This window comes from Puccinia triticina, chromosome 11A (genome assembly GCF_026914185.1).
Source record: "Puccinia triticina chromosome 11A, complete sequence".
In the NCBI taxonomy this organism is placed as follows: Eukaryota; Fungi; Basidiomycota; class Pucciniomycetes; order Pucciniales; family Pucciniaceae; genus Puccinia; species Puccinia triticina.
This window is the reverse complement of record NC_070568.1, coordinates 303,455-322,711: the sequence shown is the minus strand read 5'-3', so window position 1 is coordinate 322,711 and position 19,257 is coordinate 303,455. Positions and strand designations below refer to the sequence as shown.

At 46.5% G+C, this 19,257-nt stretch overlaps 4 protein-coding genes across 4 annotated transcripts; 2 read left to right on the top strand and 2 right to left on the bottom strand.

The window, feature by feature from the left end:
• Positions 1-6,605: 6,605 nt before the first annotated feature.
• Positions 6,606-7,270, bottom strand: PtA15_11A25 (uncharacterized protein; the record flags this gene model as incomplete). The annotated part of the gene is made up of 3 exons (XM_053161149.1): positions 6,606-6,892; positions 7,039-7,137; positions 7,231-7,270. 3 exons carry the CDS (start codon positions 7,268-7,270, stop codon positions 6,606-6,608), a joined length of 426 nt encoding a protein of 141 aa, XP_053024893.1.
• A 1,866-nt stretch (positions 7,271-9,136) lies between these two features.
• Positions 9,137-11,895, top strand: PtA15_11A24 (uncharacterized protein; the record flags this gene model as incomplete). Its single annotated transcript, XM_053161138.1, has 15 exons — positions 9,137-9,216; positions 9,334-9,344; positions 9,406-9,460; positions 9,549-9,558; positions 9,656-9,736; positions 9,798-9,864; positions 9,944-9,966; positions 10,071-10,193; positions 10,273-10,409; positions 10,482-10,835; positions 10,922-11,120; positions 11,218-11,294; positions 11,395-11,521; positions 11,590-11,693; positions 11,766-11,895. 15 exons carry the CDS (start codon positions 9,137-9,139, stop codon positions 11,893-11,895), a joined length of 1,578 nt encoding a protein of 525 aa, XP_053024892.1.
• A 408-nt stretch (positions 11,896-12,303) lies between these two features.
• PtA15_11A23 (uncharacterized protein) lies at positions 12,304-15,318 on the bottom strand (the record flags this gene model as incomplete). Its single annotated transcript, XM_053161127.1, has 9 exons — positions 12,304-12,425; positions 12,557-12,783; positions 12,863-12,904; positions 12,977-13,544; positions 13,618-14,635; positions 14,705-14,857; positions 14,928-15,032; positions 15,095-15,229; positions 15,289-15,318. 9 exons carry the CDS (start codon positions 15,316-15,318, stop codon positions 12,304-12,306), a joined length of 2,400 nt encoding a protein of 799 aa, XP_053024891.1.
• Positions 15,319-15,427: 109 nt separating this feature from the next.
• Positions 15,428-17,408, top strand: PtA15_11A22 (uncharacterized protein; the record flags this gene model as incomplete). The annotated part of the gene is made up of 3 exons (XM_053161117.1): positions 15,428-16,889; positions 16,992-17,111; positions 17,212-17,408. The coding sequence occupies 3 exons, from the start codon at positions 15,428-15,430 to the stop codon at positions 17,406-17,408; spliced, it is 1,779 nt and encodes a 592-aa protein (XP_053024890.1).
• Positions 17,409-19,257: the final 1,849 nt, after the last annotated feature.

Here is a 19,257-nt window from a genome sequence, read left to right as displayed (position 1 = left end):
TTTGAGCAATAGTGTGTCATCAGAACATGTCATATAAGGAATGAATGGCAGGCTTTAGGAAAATGATTCCAAGTTGCATAACTTCTTTCTTATACACCCAAACAGTCTAAAACTTTCAGGATTTTTTTTGACATTTAATATTTTCTGTGCCATCCAATTTTTAACAATGGGGTGGCATGATAACATGGGATGTATGTATATGGGCATTTCTTGCAAAATTGGTATTCTGACTCCCAAACTATGTTGAGAAATTTGACTTCCAACTCCCAAAATTCTCCGGAATAATATTTGATCCAGGGTGACTGCAGGGGGGCATCCAAATGTGGTCCTCTCATTGTCTACTACTTTTGAGAGTTGGAATTTTGATTTTTGGGAGTTGATTCATGAAGCCCCTAAAGATAATGCAAAAAATTATTATATAAGGACATCTCACAAAATTTTGCCAGTTCTTGCTAACAACTCCCAAAAGAGGTGTGACCCAAAAAGGAGACCAGAGAGACTTCTGGAGGATGGTCACAAGAGCTGGTCTCCTTGATTTAAACCCAAATTTTGGAGTTGCCAGCCAATCTTTGGAAACATTTTTCCAAGCCTCTTTATTTATTCAACTTGCCATGTTTTTATTGTTCTTCAGTTCATCAGATCTGAGACCACAAGGTCAAATAATGATGAGCAAGACAAGGTCTAGAGACAGCGGACACAAGGCAACGGTGAGTGAGGATGATGTGGAAGGATCAATTTCACGTCAGACACAAAGAGAAGAGAAAAGACAGAGAGAAAAGAAGAAAGACAAGAAGAGAGAAAGACTCCACCTAGAGACAGGAGGCACAAGGCAACAGTGAGTGAGGATGATGTGGAAGGATGAGGAAAGAGTACTTCCACACCCGCTGCCTCAGGTAAACTAGCTACAAGCTGTGACATCTGAGTGAAATGTGGAGAACATGTATGTAGCAAACACAACAAAGAAAAAGAAAGATGGAAGAGACAAAACTGTAATCTTAACAAATAACTCTTTCACATTCACCTCCATGAAACCTTGAAATGTCATGAGAAGCTAAAGTGCACCTCAGAGTAGTGGCATTTCAGGTAGAAAGTCAATTATTCATCACAATCAAGAGCCGCTGGAGTTGGAGTGCAACAGCCAGCATCTTACTCAGTCTTCAATTCTACTTCTTGAATTTGTGCTCTTATGTATTAAAATTGACCTTGGTGAGCACCATTTAAATATCTAATTATTGATCTATTGTCTTTTGAAATAAGCTTGGACTTTTTCACTTTTTCAAATTTGTGAAGTATGCACTTAGTGTGTATATCACAGGTTTAATCCTGTTGTTTCTGCACCACACAGCAGTCATATCATATGACGACTGACCGGGCACCTGCCACATCCATAAGCCAGCCCTCACTCCGATCCACCATATCCTCAAGCCAACCCTCACTCTGATCCCACCCTTTCCTTTATTGTCTCCACCAAACCGGCCAGTGCTCACTCCGGCTAACCTCGATGGGATACCGTGTCCACCCCCCTGCAACCAAAATTGCCGTGATTTGAATTTCCCAGAAAGGCCTCTCAATTGAGTCCATCCAGCAATTTCTGGGTGTTCAATTCTCACCCCAATTGCTCCGCCAATGGAATCATCTCTTTGAAGAAACCCACTGCATCATCAAGGATCCAATTGACTACCAGGAACGTGGTCTCCCTTCAAGCCTCACACAAGATGAGTGTACCCTGATGATTGAGCTCGTCCATTCTGAGCCTGGCCTCTTCCTGGACAAAATACAAGAGAAGTTGTACAAGAATTCTGGTGTTCTCCTCAGCACCTCAGGTGTTCACAGAGCCCTTGTCAAAAAGTTGTTGATTACCTTATAGAAGCAACGGTGGGTAGTTACAATAACCATGAATCCTCTTCTTTGGTCTTCAATTCAAAATTAGGAACCAAATGAAATATTCTGTCAGCTAGATCAAGAAGTCAGAGCCCTCCTCTAAAAATTGGTGAAAGATTTTTTTCATTTTTGCCAAAGGAATGAATTGATATCCCTTATTCTGTGTCAAATTTTGCAGTTACTAGTAACTAAAACCAGTAACTAAAAACTGGAAGTGTAATCAAGGATATCCAGTTTGTCTTTTTACAAAAATTGAAAATCATTTCACCAATTATTAGAGGAGATCTATGAATTCTTGATCTTTCTGAAAATCTGAATTTTAAATCAAGTACCAAAGGAGAAAAAAAACTTATAGTAACTGTTATTGTTGTGAGAATAAAAGCTGGTTAGTCTGTGGAAATGTCTGCTGACCGCCTCCTTCAAGAATATTAGTGTCCGGGCTGTGTGATTGTTGGTAACTCGGCTCCGCACTGCTACTTTCTGCTAGCCTTCAGCGCTCCTCTCTGAGCCTGATCTATAGCGCAATAATCCGCAAGTGAATAAAGCTCCACACTCTGTAAGCACAGAATCCGCAAGTACTTTTGAAAGTAAAGATAAGGTCACAAATATATCTCCTAATAACTCTCATATGTCCGTAGTTGTAAGTACAATAATCCGTAAGATGATAGATAATAGGATGAGGAAAAGAAGAGAAAATCTGTGAGCCCCCTTTCCCGTCCTTCCCTCCACGCACATTGCCGTTCCCTCCCGATCCCGCACGTCTGACACTTTCCTGCACTAGTCCTCCAGCTCCGCCCGCTATCCCGCTTGTCACTTTCCCAGACTGTGCTCCTCTCCGACGCTTGACCTCCCACCGTCCTCTGTCTAGCCCCTGCCAGTTGGTCTCCCGCCACCGCCTCCACCCCGGTTCCACCCACTGGTGGAACCCGCTTTGGCTGTCATGGCTCACCTGCTGACGCGCCGCTGCTACCAGTCCACGTGTGTAGCCCCGCTGCAGTCCAGCCCTGTCTTTTCTGCTCCGATCCAAATACCCAATCCAAAATCTGCAATCCGCAATCCGTGCATTCCGGTACACGCATGACTTTCTGTAAGCTTTCTTAGCACGCTTTCCTGACATCATCCTCAGTGCTTATGTCACTGGAATGCACTCCGCCTGAGCCGCTCTGTGCATTCCCGCCCGCGCTATCCCCGAGTGGACATTCTACCGCGCTTGCCTATATAAATCACCACATTGTAACTACCCACTGTTGATAGAAGCCGGACACAAAGAATATCCGCAAGTCCCTTGTTTTGAAGTATGCATATGTTGAGCGCATGAGTTATTCCCTGCTGATTTCTTGGTATTCACTGGTCAGTCCTCTATCCCTATATTCCCTTGGTTAACAACATCAGCTGAATAGTTTAATGTTGTATTTGTGTTCAGATGAATGCTCCTTTGCTGACAAGGAGCTCCTCTGAACTTATGCAAGGTCAGAAAAAGAAACCCCCTTGGCAAAGTATCCCCTCAACCAGAACCCAGATTGACTCAGTTTACCCCCAGCCATCTTGATTGATGGAATTTCGGCCCTCACCACTACGTTTAACACTTTTACTGGTCGGAAGTTGGAGCATTTCTTAGAATTCAATTTGGTGATTCCAAATCATGTTCCTCACAACTCATCCTTCCCCTTTTCAAGCTGAAAACCACTCATTTTCTAGCTCCCTTGAATGAACAGGTACCCTGATGTGAACTCGGTCCTGGTGTGTGGCAATGCTGCAATCCACCAAGGCAATCGTGTCAGAGAACTTCACAACACGGCTGGGTTCCAAATCCTTTTCCTGCCACCTTACTGCCCATATTTTAACCCCATAGAGCTCTTTTTTGCTCCAATCAAGCAAGACTTAAGGGCTAGCCAAATTCTGAACAGAACCAACAACCCAGAATGGGAAATCAAAATAGCAGCCGCCAAAATCATGACGGAGGAGTTGTGCCATAAAGTCTACCATCACTGTGGCTACTTTGTTCCAAACCAATGAACTTCAACAGCAAGTTTGAGTCCAAAAGCAAGTCCAAGTCCAAAGTCATTTCCAAAGAGCCAAGTCTTAACCTGTCTGAGTTTTAACCTGCGAGTCTCTAGTCTTATGCAAGTCCTCTTAGCCTGTCCAAGTCTCTAGTCTTATATTCTTAACTTGTACTGCCCTAGTCTTAACCTGTCTGAGTCTCTAGTCTTATGCGAGTCCTCTTAACCTGTCCAATTCTCTAGTCTTATGTTAACCTGTCCAAGTCTCATCCTGTCCATTTTCCTAGCCAAGTCTTATCCTGTCACTTAACCTGTCCGAGTCTCTATACTTGACCTGTCAAAGTCTCTATGAGTCTTATCTTGTCACCCAAGTCTCTATGAGTCTACTTAACCTGTCCGAGTCTCTTTGTCCTAGCCGAGTCTTGTCCTGTCACTTCACTTAACCTGTCCAAGTCTCTTATAGTCTTATGCAAGTCCGAGTCTTCTTATTTAATTCACAATACAAGTATACATGTACAGTGCCAGATCTACGGTTGGGAGAAGAAATCTATGGGTGGGAGAAGATAAGATGTTCCAAGAGGGAAAAGAGAAAAAGTGCCAGATCTTAATAGGGAAAAGATAGGGAAAAGAGAACAATGAGATAAAAATAGGGAAAATACATTGATTGATAGATGATCTAACAGGGAAAAAAGAACAAGAAAAAAGAATGATGATAACAAGATGAATACAGCTATTGATTAGTGCCACACTTGTTGAATTTCTTTGTGTTGTCTCACAATTGGGCAATAATTCCAGGAGACAAGCCCCAACCAACCATATCCTCTCAAGTTTGTGGATCAGAAGGTTGTTGGATGGGTAATGCCTTTCTCCATGAGAATGCTGAGGACATTGGCTTTCTTACTAGGCTTGATTTTGATGAAGTCGATGTACTCTGACATGAGGTCCTCATCAGGCGCAACTACTGAGGAGGCGTACAAGGCTTCAGCTGGGGAAGAAGGTTGATTTGGTTGTGGACAGGCTTCCTCAATGACATGAGAGATCTTCCTCTTCTTGTAGGCCAAGAGCTTTTCAAAACAAAGCGCTGACAGGGGAAAATGGTAGTTGACCCCTTTGAGTTCTTTTAACTACAGTCAGGCAATTCATTCATCATACTCAGGCAAGACAGCAAAACAAAACTCCTCACAATGTCATGCACCCAAAGTTGGGAATTATGTGTGGTCAAAGGGATGCATTGGGTGGGGTCAGTTGGATTGATGAACACTGGCCATTTTTCCAGATACTTCACATTGGGTGGATGTTTGTTGTAAATCTGTTTCATGATCACGTTGATTCCTTTAAAATCACTGGCTGAAACCAGATTGGAAGCCGCTGATGATTTGGAAGCCGCTGATGATGATGAGCCAACAGCCACATTCTGAGCCGCCATCTGAGTCAAAACATGAGTTTTGATATCAAAAGCAATCCTAGCTTGTTTCACTATGGCCACTGGATCCACCATATCAACATGGAGGCCGTCCTGAATGTGATCCAATGAGCATAGACTGCTTCATTGTTAATGGTGTAGTTCAGCTTCTGATGGAATTTGGGTGTTGACTTGAAGGCCAAAGAGACCTGCCAGGAAAGAGGCGGAGATCCTGACGCCATTACGTTCTTCATGAGTCCATTGGCACTTTCCACAACCTTCACGGCCTCTACAGCAACAAGGTTTCAAAAGTCTCCAAGGCTTAATGATCCTATCTTGAAGGCAATAGCAAAAACCTTCTTTGATTTAACAATGTTTGACCCTATTTTGCTGCCCTGCTTGGGGCAGTAGAGCTTAAAGGATGTGCTGCAATGCACTGTCTGCGGCTGTCAGAAGCAAAAAGGTTTAAGTTCAACTTAACTTTGAACCAAACCAACCTTGAAAGGAAAATACTCACGTTGACATTAGCTGCTGGTTCCCCGTCTAAGCCATTGCCATTGATGTGAGCGTACTTGGAATTTGAAAGGTATCCCATTGACCGTGGAGGATGGTCCCTTGCAAAGAGGTCAATCCCAAATTGTGACATGTTGTAGGGTTTTCAAAAAAAGGAAATCATTGATGAAGCTTGGGCTGGCGGGGTTTGGAGCGGAGCTTGGTCTGGCAGGGTTTGGAGCAAGTTATGATCACTGATAATGTGATGTTGTCATTATCATATGATTGATGATTACATCATGGTTTTTTTGAAGCCATAATCTAAAATGCAATTTCATTTAGAAATTCTCATTTTTGTGTTTTTGAGACCAAGCTTATTTCAAAAGACAATAGTTGAGAAAAGATGTGCATTGTTGTCCTTGAAGTCAAAGCCTAACCCAGATGGTTTTTAGGAATGAGATATTGAGTATTGTAGCGCAACTGAGCCATGGCTGGGATTCGGAGTGGGACCATAGAGCCACAGCAAGAGGATTTCTGTTTCTCAGGTATCCACACTGAACAAACAAGCCGTCACACAGATTGGCAAAGTAGGTATGATTATACCACCCCTTCTCTTCAAATCATTTCCATACACACATCCGGTTCTCGTCCTAAAAGTTTTATTTGGGCACGTTAACTTTCCTTAGGGTCTCATCATAGCGCATTATGTTGACTTTATTGTTGCTGCCGAATCCAATAATAAAAAAACAAGTGTTAAACCCAGTAATCGATGTACATATCATGGAAGAACATCCTCTTCTCTACACAAATGTTGCTAACAAATGACTATATCATGGCACCAAATTCGCATCTTTATTGATCGGGTCACCTTTTGAATCTTCTTTGAGTGCATTTTCTTTGATCCAAGTTTCATCATCCCATATGGCCCTATTGTTTGGATTCGAGAAACCACCAGCTTCGGATTTTTGATTGCTATTATGGAAGCTGTTTCTTGCCAGGTTAACTTTCAATATCTTTTCCGAATCCGACGAGAGTAGGTTCAGATGCATGTTATCGATAGCATCTAATGCTTCGATTTGGTTTTGAAACGTGATAAATGCGAAGTTTCGATTGGTACCTGGCATTGTTTGTTTTGTCATGAAGTAAATCAAGCCGCGTGAGTATTCCAGGCTTCCTTTGCTTTGAGCTTAACCTTGCTTTATGATCAAATAAGGGGGAAGTATAGGAAAAGCGAATGAAGGATGGAATACAACTTGAACTCACGTGATTGGGGGTCAGTTGGGATCTGGATATCACAGATGTTGCCAAACGGAGAAAAGCTAGAATGAAGTGTTTCGGCGTTTATGTTGGGGGGTATGTTGCCTGTTTTCGATGTTAGAGAAGTATGCATCGCGCAATCACAGGACATCAATGCTTGGCACTACAATCACGCGAGGTAGCCGTGCTGACACTCACCTACGAAGATCGTCTTATTTTCTGAGGCTTCCTTGGGCATTTTGGAGGATTCGACGTTTCGATCTGGGCGATAGGTGGCGGTGGTTCCGTGGTGGTTATCGTTGCCCAGTCACGTTCTGCATGCGGGGTATTTGTGACTGCTCTGAGTCGGGTGTATGCCCCCGATCGAGCACGGGGAATGAATAGATAAATTGCGGGCTTGGGCTCCGCTTCCCGCTAACTTAACACAAGACCCTCTTCGGAGGGCCTGGTGCAGCCTGGGTGGCGCGGAGCGCCCCTCGCGAAGCAAGCCTCCGAAGGAGGGACTTGCGCCGTATACCCCCCTACCCGCCCTACTCTTTTTGGCATTTGGCAGGGCATTATTTTAGAAACACTATCAAATTTGATCCACTCAACCTTTTTTTTTCTTGTTCAGTGTGCCATGACCGCCTGCTTCTTCTCTACAAGCATGCCAAAAATCAAGTGTCCCACTCACTTCAAAATTGGTTTTTTTCCTTGTTTTCCATGGGCAATACATCCGCAGGCTGCTTATGTAATGTAAAGCCACCAGTCAGAGTACAGGGAGTGGTGCCGTCAAACCTTAGCACTTTGAAAGTCTTATTATGACAGTAAAAAATGGTGAGAAGGTCCAAAAATAATGCTACATATCCTACAAGATGCAGGAGAAGGAAGGGGTCATTTGGCTCAGCGGAACCTTCATTCTATTCCTCACAACTGAGGAGGTACAAGCAATAGAATGGAAAACAGCAAAAAAACAAGAAAGAGTAGGGCAAGCACTGGCGCATAGTGTATAACCCCCTCCTTCGGAGGGTCCCTGCGGGACGGCGTCCCCCCTCCACAAAGAGAGGGTCTTAGTTAAGTTAGCACTTCCCGCTGCTTCCTGTCTATCATCCAGAAAAATCTCTCATTCGGGCCCCTTTGACAGTGTAAATAGAGTGCAATTTTGCTATTTATTGACTGTTTATATTTGGTCAGCATGTTACATTCCCTAACTTATGTAAGTCCCTCTGTAACAGGAGGGGAGGGACTTAGCTAAGTTAGGTACATTCCCTTGCACCATGGAGCCAGCGATACGGGTTTAACCCTATGGCCGCGAAGATGAGGGCGGTTTGATATTTTCTATTCTCTAGTCTGGAGCCTGGATTTTACAGGCTTGCTTTATGTCGAGTACAGCCTCTCCATCGGAGACGCCCTCTCTGGCGGGACGGGAGGGACTGGTGTTAAGTTCGGCTTCCATAGTGAAACCCTTTTTTGTCGTGGACACCGGCCACGATGGATTGAATCAAGCTGGCAGCATACATAAATATAGATTCAGAGGAATCTGCTCCTCTGATCTGCTCCTCTGACCCGGCATAAAAACTGCACTCTTCGTGATCGAATCAAATCAATATTCATCCTAAGCTACTGAAGTTGTGTACCTCGAGTAAAGGAAACATATTCATGAAAACCTGCCAATGGCAAAACCAATCGGCATCGGTATTGCAACTGTGCATTTCCGCTCCTGGAGCTTGTCTAACACTCAGCAAGTCCGTGACCTTAGGGTGATCATCTTTCTAGTGATAAAAGAATGGGGAGCGCAATGTTTCTCAACATAGCCAATGTTTGAGATGTGATCGATTTTTTACCCATCGTGATGCTACCAGCCATCCACTATCACTCCGCACCTTTAGTACCTTGTCACACCTGTGGTCATGTACCTTGCCGGATAATCTGAGATGACAGCCAAGGGGCCTTTTACGAGTCATCTCCCCTGAGGAGCACATCCCATCGTCTCGGAGGCTAGTTTGAGAACAATCGATTCAGTGTGTTTATTTAAGTATTTGATTCCAACATGATTGAGGAACAGAAGGAGAAAAGAATACTACCCTTCTGAATTGATAGACATATCAGTTAACTGGCCTATAAAATGTCAGAACTGTTCAGTCACCTCAAAGCAGTCCTGCTCGTGCTAGTCACTGCAAAAATATTGACATTGCTCATCAAATAGTGAGTTCTTTCTCGCTCAGGTAAAACTTGCACGTAAACTTGTCGAGTGATCAGAATATTTGAATGATGTTGACCAAAGCTCCTCATTTTACTCATTGGAATGATCTGGTCTTGTAGTCGCAAGCGAGGTTTGCGCTGATTGACTATTACGACTTGGGGGTACCAACTGACCTCTTTTTCCGCTCAAAGGTTTTGGCACATCGAAGAGAGAAGATGTATATGATGATCTCCCGGGATGGCCTCTGTAAGCAGCGAGTGCCTCTTTTAGTGCATAATACAGCGTTTTGAAGCATTGACTCTTGCGTAATTTTTCTCTCAACCAAATTGAAAAGGTTGGGACAGGTTAGTTCTGCACTAGGAAGAGAGAGAGAGAAAGTCATAGATCCACATGTCTAACGTTCAGCTGCCCCTCGCCTCGGTATTTGGCGTCAACCTGTAGTTGCCGGAAGTGATTCTCAACAGCCGAAATCTTTTAGAGTGGGCTGCCCAGAAAACTCTGGTTCATGGTGTGGGTTACTCGGTAAGTCGCAATCTCAGGAACTGACAACGAAAACACGGAAGTTTGATGAGAATTTTGTAAGGTTACGATGCCGGGTCTACGACTGATAGAAATTACCCGGCCAGATTGGATAGAGCACGTGCAGAAAAGTATAGTCTGCTTCTCAGTTTTTTGGCTAGTTCTATCATGATGTGGGTACCGAGATCTGATGGGGAAATTGTTATGCAGCCAACTTCCAAAACTATGTGAAAGTAAGACTCCAGCTTCCTTGGTTCCTGCGGTCATCAGCTCCCGGCCACGAATTAAATATCATTAGCTTACACATACATATATAAACCGCACATTTGTTTTTTAGGGTTCATTATTCCAAGAGGTGATGTCTGACGTCTTCGGGCAAGGAATCTTTGTTACTGATGGCGCGGCTTGGAAAACGACAAGGCAGACTACTGCAAGAATTTTTAACACGAACAACTTCAATGTAAGCATGCTGGCTATTCAAGAAAACAATCCTACAAAATCTTTCGGCCATTCCAGTCATTGATTCTTCCAAAAAAAAGAACATTATTACTCCAGCCGTGCACAAGACTCTGGAATCTTTTATGGAAGTGCTTACATTTCATTCAGAAACACAAACTGCTGTGGAGATCGACAGTCTACTTCACCAGTTTACCCTAGAGTCGTTTGTAAAAATGACGTAAGTTTGTTTTGTGACAAGCCGGTAAGATAAATCCAGATGGTCGGCACTGATGAAGGTCTGCTCATTTAGATTTAGCCAGGATATGGGTAGTATAAAGGCTGGACTCTCGGGCCAGACCACGGAACCTTTTGCCGAAGCGTTTGACTACGTTCAGAAGCAGCTGGATTTGAGATTCATCATGACGGCCATATGGCTGAGACTGGGTCGTTTTGTCGGCAGCCGACCCAAGATGCTGGCGGCTCGTCGGACGCTTGAGAACTACGCATATGAGCTGATCGACTCGAGGAGCGCAAACCCTAACAGAGACACAGAAGTTTACCAGGACCTCTTGGGTCTTTTCATGAGCTTTACAGACGAGAAAGGGCTGTCGATGTCACGGAGTGAGCTGAAAGATTCAGCTCTCAACTTGATCATTGCTGGAAGGTCAGTAGCTGCACCATGTTTTTACTTATCCATGCCCCGGTCGTCCCACTCCAGAATTGATTGCTAATGTAGGAGGGTTTGTGTAGAGATACAACGGCGCAAGCACTTTCGTGGACTTTTTTCCATTTGATTCGGAATCCAGACGTCGTGGCCAAAATGCGAGTTGAGATTGAGCAGCTGATGGCATCCAACGACGAGCTGGTGGACTATTCGAACTATAAACAGTTCACCTATCACCTCGCCGTCTTTTATGAAGCTCTCCGGTTGCATCCGTCGGTACCCAAGGTCAGTTTTTCAAGTCTAAGAGCATCTGGGTTCACATCAATCTGAATAGTTTACCACAAACGCTTATGTTGCGCTGCCCTGTTTCGACTGTGTTTAGAACGCCAAATTTGCGGTGGATCATGACAAAATCCCGAATGGTCCATTGGTGCAACCAGGAGACTGTTTACGCTGGAGGCAAGCACTGACGCAACTCGAGATTCTCGCGCAAACCGACTCCCGAGTGATTTACTGATTTTTATACTGTTCAACTCGTTTTTGTCGTCTTGCTTTGCAGTGATTGGCAGATGGGCAGAGATCCTACCATATGGGGAGCTGACTGCACAAATTTCAATCCTGCCCGTTGGATAGACGATAGCGGAACCTTAAAACAGTTCGGACAATGGAAATTTCATGCATTCAATGTCAGTTCACTTGTATTCGTCGATGGCTTCTGTTGAAACATGAGCTTACCTTTTCAATAAATATCTAGGGTGGCCCGCGGGTATGTGTCGGCATGCATCTAGCCACTTTGGAAGCCATCGCGTGTCTTGTCCAAGTGGTTAGAAATTTCGATCTAGAATACGAACCGGGATGGTGAGTAACAGTTTGATCTATTGAGCGAAGTAGATTCAGATCTCTTGAGCTTACCACATCTTATCTTTCAAGGTATGAAAAGGTACCCAAGATCCGTAAAATCAGTGCGGATAGCACAGAGCAGACCCCGCGCTACGCGGCTTCCTTAACCTTGCCGATGGCCAATCACATGAGAATCTTAGTTCGGAAGAGAAAGTCCTAATGGATCTTGCATGTGCATTTCCTGTGGTCTTGCTCGATAAACGAACACCGATAGATATGCCGACAGCTATAATTCCATTTAGAGCTAGAATGAGTTGAGCAGATGATGTTTTTATATTGCGGACTGATTGGAGAAAGTAAAGTTTCGGAACAATTTTTTTGTATTTCTCAGGGATGCATTTCTACTGTCTTGGACTGATTGTTAAGGATCGAGACGCGCAAGGGTTGGTGTAATTCACATTGGAAATGCAACTCTAGTCAAAGTACAGGAAGAGGGGGATCAGTCGCAGTACAACTCTAGTCAAAGTACAGGAACAGGGAAATCAGTCGCATATACCGCTATTAAAGACCCTGATCCTGAAGGTCTCATCGTAGTTATTTCAAGTAGATCAGTAGGTGGTATATCAAACTAGTACAACTGTTTGTGATTGTGCGATGAAGCAGTTTTGAGCATTCTGAAAATGTTTATTGGCGACAATTCGTGCATAATCTGTCGATTTGCAAGACTTTTCAGCTCTTCCAACCTCAGTCCTATCAACGTTACCAAGGAGAAACCAACCGAAAAAGAAAAAAAAAGCTGTGTTCAGTGCATATAATTGGCGCATTTGCGGCGATTGATGAGGTATGAGATCCAGAATGGCTTTGGAAGGGGAGCAGCTTACGACTGGCAAGAGCGTAGATACTTGCAGGGTTACACGGAGTCAGCCTCACTTGTGGATTTGAAAATCCATGCAGGGCAATGCACCGCGAGTGGGAGTGAATATACGCCCGACGTTGTGAGGAGAACTCTTGCCCGAGTGGGACAGTCCTGGAATCATCTTGTGATAAAGTGCATGCTGACGCTTTTCGAACTACGAAGTTTGAGTGGAGGGGCGCAAACTTGATTGCTCTGACAGCCCGATGAAGATTGGGTTAGAGCCACAACACCCATGTCTGGCTTGAGAAAACACATGGGAGAATCGACTTACCCATACTGTAGATAATCAGCTACACCGCAAAGTGTGGGGTACCTGGGAACGCAATCCAAACAACCCAAGGAGTTGTGCACGAGATCAAAAATCCAACGCTTTGAACAAACTTACGCAATATGATTGATTGTAAATGTGACTTTTGGCTGAATTGATGGAGCCTGGACATCATCTGCGACGTTTTCAGACTCAAGTTCATCGTCAGAGTCGTCTCCAAACACGCATCCAAGCTCGGTCAGATATTTTTGGATGGTCAATGCAGCGTGACAGATTTCCCCTAACCCGACTCGAATGGTGAAGAGGATCTTCATAGCAGTGGTAGTGCCGCCAGCTCGAGTAGCATCAACTTGCGGCTGAGGGATCAGCGCGTCCATGACCTTACACGACTCGTCGAAGAGCAGTTTCATGGCGTCTAAACAGGAGCTATAGGCCAGTGTGACCAAGCCGAGACCAATCCTTGACATTGCGTCAAGGGAAATGGAGAGCACGCGGTTATTATTTTGGACATCCGTCGCGGGAACCTCGGCCGTGGGGGATGGAGCCAAACGGCGGTGGAGCTGGAATGCTAGCCCAGGAATGAAACGCAAGAATGCGAGTAGGCCGTGTTTCACGATTTGAAATGGTGGCGAGAGTTTTGACCGGCTTGTATCGATGGATAAGGTTGGATTCGGAGATTCAAGCGCTGCTTGTACGAAGAAGTATGGAAGGTAGGTGTCAGATCCAGCTGGGAGTTTATTAGCTTATTTGTGGCCTACCCTGCTTGAAATACTCTACCTTGATCAAGGCGGAGTGGGGAACGTATAGCCTTCGCTCGCTCGCTCGATTGGCATTCGGGGGAAATAGAAAACAGACCATTTCCGGGGGGGTCTCTTGTTGGGCGTTTGGGACGAAGAATGTATGTGAACCCGTGGAGAGTGCAGTTTCGAGAGCAGTCGGAGTGGATAGTGCAGACAGACTAGGTTTGCTTTGTGACAGATCCACTTGAGTAGCGGCGGGGGGGTTGGGTGAAGGAGGTGTGATCTTGGCCATGGGGGTATTCAGCTTGGTGGAAGGGGATATTTCTGGAGCGAGATTTGAGATGTCGTCAGGATCGGGTTTCTGGTGCCGCTCGGACGAGCCTGGGAGTGAAGCTGAGAGAGAAGCTTCCAGAAAACGCCCGTCGCGGTCACTCGATGTTGGAGCTCGCGGTGGGGTTTTATAGGTGGCTGAAGATGCCGAGAGGACTTTCGGGGAGGTCTGAACAGCTGGCACATTATAAGATGGCACATTTGGCGTTTTTGGACGCGCCGAGACGCTAGATTTTGGTGAAGGCTGCACAGATCTCGGGAGGTTGGTGGTCCAGGTGGGTTTGAGCGGGGTTGATGCTGCGGCTGCTGCTGAGATGTGATGATGTGATGGACGATGGGCGATTTGGTTTGTGGGATGCGGGGAGATATTAGAGGGTGATGGCGAAGATTGAAAGCGTCTTGGAGCTTCCTGGGTGGTGTAGTCCTTGCAGCTCGAATGGAGGAGTAGTGGCGGGGTGATGGGTGATTTGACGGGAAGGATGTGTGGATTCGGATGGGGGAGCAGTTGCAGTTTGGAGGCTGATCCCCAGTGCTTCTGGTGAGTTTTGGTTGGGGAACTAGATGGAGTGTTTCTAGAAGATCGAAGATCGCTTTGATGAGGTTTCTCAGCTTGTAGGGAGACTGGGGGCTGAGGCTGGGAGAGCAGATGGGTGATATGAGTGCCGGCGTGGATTTTTCGGAGGGACAGCTTGATGAGCAAGGAATCCTAGGTGTGAATCAGGCCGATCAGCGCGTGGCTTGTGGATGATCGAAGCGGTAGGAGAGAGCACTTTACCGGAGTGTTTTCGAATAGGCTGACGATTTGGGAGACTTTGCCGATCCGGACGTGCCATCCACTCCTGCACCTTTCGATCGGCTTGGAAGCTGAATCAGTGAGGAAGGTTTGCGAGCCGTCGAGGAAACAACGCGGCGACTGTGGCGTGCCGACCTGTGCGGCGATGGGGATGAGCTCTTTCAGTATAGCCAGCGGCAGGCAAGCAGCTCATGTGGACACTGACCATGCCGCCCCAGGCAATCTGCCGAGGGGATTCGGAGACGGTGTCATCGAAGCGGAAGCCGACTGCCTCCTGGCCATCCGCTTCGAGCCGGACGAGGAAGGTGATCTGGGGGACGATGTCAGTATGCAGCGCGCAGTGTCTGGGGAGAGGGTGTGGGTGGAGGAGACCTTGTAGCGTGCACCCAGCGGGGGGGATTCCCACAGGAAGACGGATACGGGCAGTGGCGGGTGGTGGGGTTTGACTCTGAGGGCGGCTCTTGCTCTGAGCTGGGCCATCAGGCCGCCGTCCGCCGGGCAGTGTTCCTGGACAATCGAAGTGGTCAGCGCGCGAGTGTGCCCAGTCAGAAGCCAGAAGTACACACCCTAGTCCTCGCTCTGTCCCTGGCGGCCATCGTGGTGGGAGGTGGATGGGGGATGGTCACTGGAAGAACCCCCGCATGCATAAAACCACGACTACACAGCCACAGCGCCCGGCCATCGACCAGCCCCCAGAAGACAACCATGCTCATCCCCACCGCAAGGACCGCCCTGACCATCCATCGAACCAGTCTCGCTCCCCCCCACCGCCTCATCCATCAGCCGGCAGCACTCGCCACATTCCTCCACGATCTCGCCGCCCACCCAGACCACGCACCCGAGCAGCAAGACAGCACCGACCTCGACGAGCACCAATCCGATGGGCCCTCTCGTCGATCGGCGGCCTCCGAATACGGCTCCACCAGGCAGCCGATCATCAGACTGCCCGCCGAGCTCGTCACTGGCGTCCATGAGATCATCCAATCCGTCGCCCATCGATCGACCATCCGGACAAGCGCTCTTGGCCTCTACGGGAAATACAGGCTGACCGGCTCCAAGCAGTCACTCAGCATCTCCAACACCGATCTCATCGACGCATTCCTCTCAGAACGAACGGCCGAAGACGGCAAGAAGATGGTCAAGCCCAAGCTACGCACCACCTACGACCATCTCACCTCGATATCCTATGCAGCCGGCGCAATGCCCTCGGCCTACGGAGCAACCCTCAAGGTCCTCTTCGAGCTCAAACGAAGACTCAACAGCCTCAAAATTCGCCACAGCCTCGAATCGGAATGGACTCCTAAAACGCTTCTCGACTACGGGTCGGGAACCGGCTCGGCTGCATGGGCGGCTCTCGAAATCTGGCCCGATACTCTCAAAGAATATACCGCGCTCGACAAATCGAGTAGCATGATCTGGCTCAACGAAACGCTCCTCAAAAAACGCGCCAATCGGCCGCTCCTCGGCCCAGATACCTCCGACCTCAAGGCCACCTTCCGAAGAATCACAATCTCGCCCACCCAGGCCGAAAGGGACAGGCAGACAACCAGCGGGCCTACCGACTGGCTCAAAGCAATCGAAAACGAGCACCCAGAGCAACCATCCCCGCAGATCGAACCCGAGCCGTCCAAGTATGACTGGACCGGCGATGCAGATGGCCTACTCGCAATCATGTCCTTCACCCTCAGCGATCTTCCAAATCAACCCGCAAGGCGCCAGGCGATCGAGGGGATGTGGAACAGTGGGGCAGAGACGATGGTGGTGATCGATCGAGGCACTCCGGCTGGCTTCCAGCTCGTCGCCGATGCCAGGCAGCAGCTCCTCATGCTTGGCCGGAGGGAGCTGAGGAGAGCTAGCTATCACAGCCAGCTCGCGAGCGGCTCCGAGATCGGCCCAGGTGGACCCCCGGACCAGTCGGCCGATTTGGGCTCCTGGGTCTTGGCTCCTTGCCCGCACGATAAACCCTGTCCCCTGCACCTATCCGACAACCCAAAACACTTTTGCCACTTTTCCCAACGGATCGAACGCCCCCAATTCCTCAAAGATACCAAACATACCTCCAGACCGGAAGAAGATGCCAAGTTTTCCTATGTCATCATTCGCAGGGGCCAGCGGCCTCCATCTCCTTCAATATCCCCCGACTTGGCGAGCTCATCCGGTGACACAGGTCAGTCAAACCTTACCGTAAATCACACTCATCTGCTATCCGAATGCTATTGCGAGTGGGGGAAAAAAAAAAAAAACTGACCGACCACTTCCCTTTACCCAGAATCGGCAGATGGCAACAGCGACAACTCGTCCAATGGCGCTTCTTTAGAATGGCCTCGGATCATTCTGCCGCCGCACAAGTGCAAAGGCCATGTGATCTTCGATGTCTGCGCCGCCTCGGGTAAGCACGCCGTGTTTTCTCGATTGCCCCGAAGGAAGTGGACCCATGCAGTGTTCATCAACGACCTTTGACCCTCGATGATATGACGGTTTGATTCAAGGTCAAATCGAAAGACTCACTGTGCCGCGATCCCAGGGGAAACAAGCCTACTATGACGCCCGCAAGACCTTCTGGGGCGATGCGTGGCCCCATGGAAGCAAGAAACCTGCGCTCGTCAAGGATTTGCAGGCTCAGAGCGGCAATCGAGGCGATCGGAGGAGGAAGAAGAAAGAGCTCAATCCGGAGTTCGACCAATGATCTGCCCCTTGGATCTCATCATCATGGTACTCCTGACTGTCTTTTATTTATTACATACCTCTCAAGCTTTTTTTTACTGATGTTTGTACATCATCATCATCGTTAGGATTTGTTAGCACATGCAAGGTTTCTACACAATGCTGATCTAAGATTGGAACAGCCTTGTCAATTGTGAAATTGGTAGAAAAAAAAAAACTATTTTCGACGGATCGAGTTTGTGAGCTTGACCCAGGCAACCAGTTCTTCTTTCGGGGCGGGTCTTGGTTATAACGCCCAAGTTTTGGAGGAGCCAGCCCCAAAAGCCAGTTGACATTGACTTCATTGTCTCTGGATGTCCAGCAGCGGTTCCAGGGTCCAAAGATTGGTCCTACGAGTTTTTGACACTCATTCATGAGCATCAATGTCTGGTGTGTAATGCCTCTTATGATTTGAATTTTGAACAGAAAGCTTGTTGGATACATTGTCCAAACTGGGAAAACTTGGACCAGATTTTCTAAGGCACTGCACTGGCAATCTCATAATCTGAGGTGTACATACCACCAACGGCTGGCTGATACACTAACTGTATTGGTAGATTTTTTCCACTGCACTACACAATTAATAGTGTTATGATTTTCAGTCAATAACAATACATCTTTTTGATGTTATTCTTTTTGGCTGTTTTTGTATGGTTAGGGTAGCAGAAATATGTCAGGTCAACAATAACCAAATCCTATTTTTATGATTGTTATCTGTTGTTACTCCTGATAACAAATACAATAACTGTTAGTTTATCTCTGCAATTAGTGATAAAATTACTTTCAGTTGTATTGATATTTCTGGTAGTAAAGTTGGTTGTGAGTTGCAAAAAAAAAAAAATCCAGGACACAATGTTTTGAGAATCATTTTCTAGAGGCCGAAAACCATAAAATAACAGATACTGTAGTGCAGAACATTGTTATCCTAACTCTGATACACTAACTTTCAGTGAGATCTTGGTTAGCCAAAAGAAATACACTACCTGTTAGTGTATTTTGAGTGTATCCTGGATAACAATACCCAAGATCTTCAATGAGAAACTTTGGATACACTAACTGTTAGTGTATTGGGCTACAATTGGGGATAACAACACCCCACATGTCTTGCCAAATAACCATGGATACACTAACAGATATTGGCCCGTAGCTTAGCGTAGCTTAGTGGCCCATTGTTGGTACTACATACTCAGGAGTATGTCCACAGCAACAACTCATGTGATGGGGGCTTTCTCAAAGCTGTAAAGTCTTGGTGCCCTTTCAGGCACCATCCAAAAAGCTATGAAGCATTTCTTTACCTTTTTCAATATTTGAGGAATCAGACTCTGACAGAGGATCTGTTAAGGTCCGGTCTGAGGAGAGGAAAATGGAGTCTGGGGGTCCTAAATTCTAAGATGGTAGATTGCAGGATGAGGAAGCTGCCTGGATCCACAGCCTCTCAAACTATGAGGGTGCTGGCTGCAACATGTATGTGAAAAGCTATGTACATGGAAAGTCCCCCGCTACAGCTCATAACAGGAACAACTCACTACAAGAAAAAAAATCACAACTGCTAGCAACAACAGTTGGCAGTTATTGCTATGGTAATGCGTGACGTAATGATAACATATTAAATTTTGGTTGTCATTTCTATTTTTATTGGTAATGGTGCTGCAATATCAATACCACACCAGGGTAGAGCCATTTTTTGAAGGCAGCTATGCACAGAGCAGAAGATATAAAGTAAGATAACAAGAAATAAAAGGCCATTTCAGGGATAATTTGGCCTATTATTGCTTGATAACACCTTATCCACTGGATAATGTTGCAGTGTAGCAGTGGTGGGTAGTTACTTT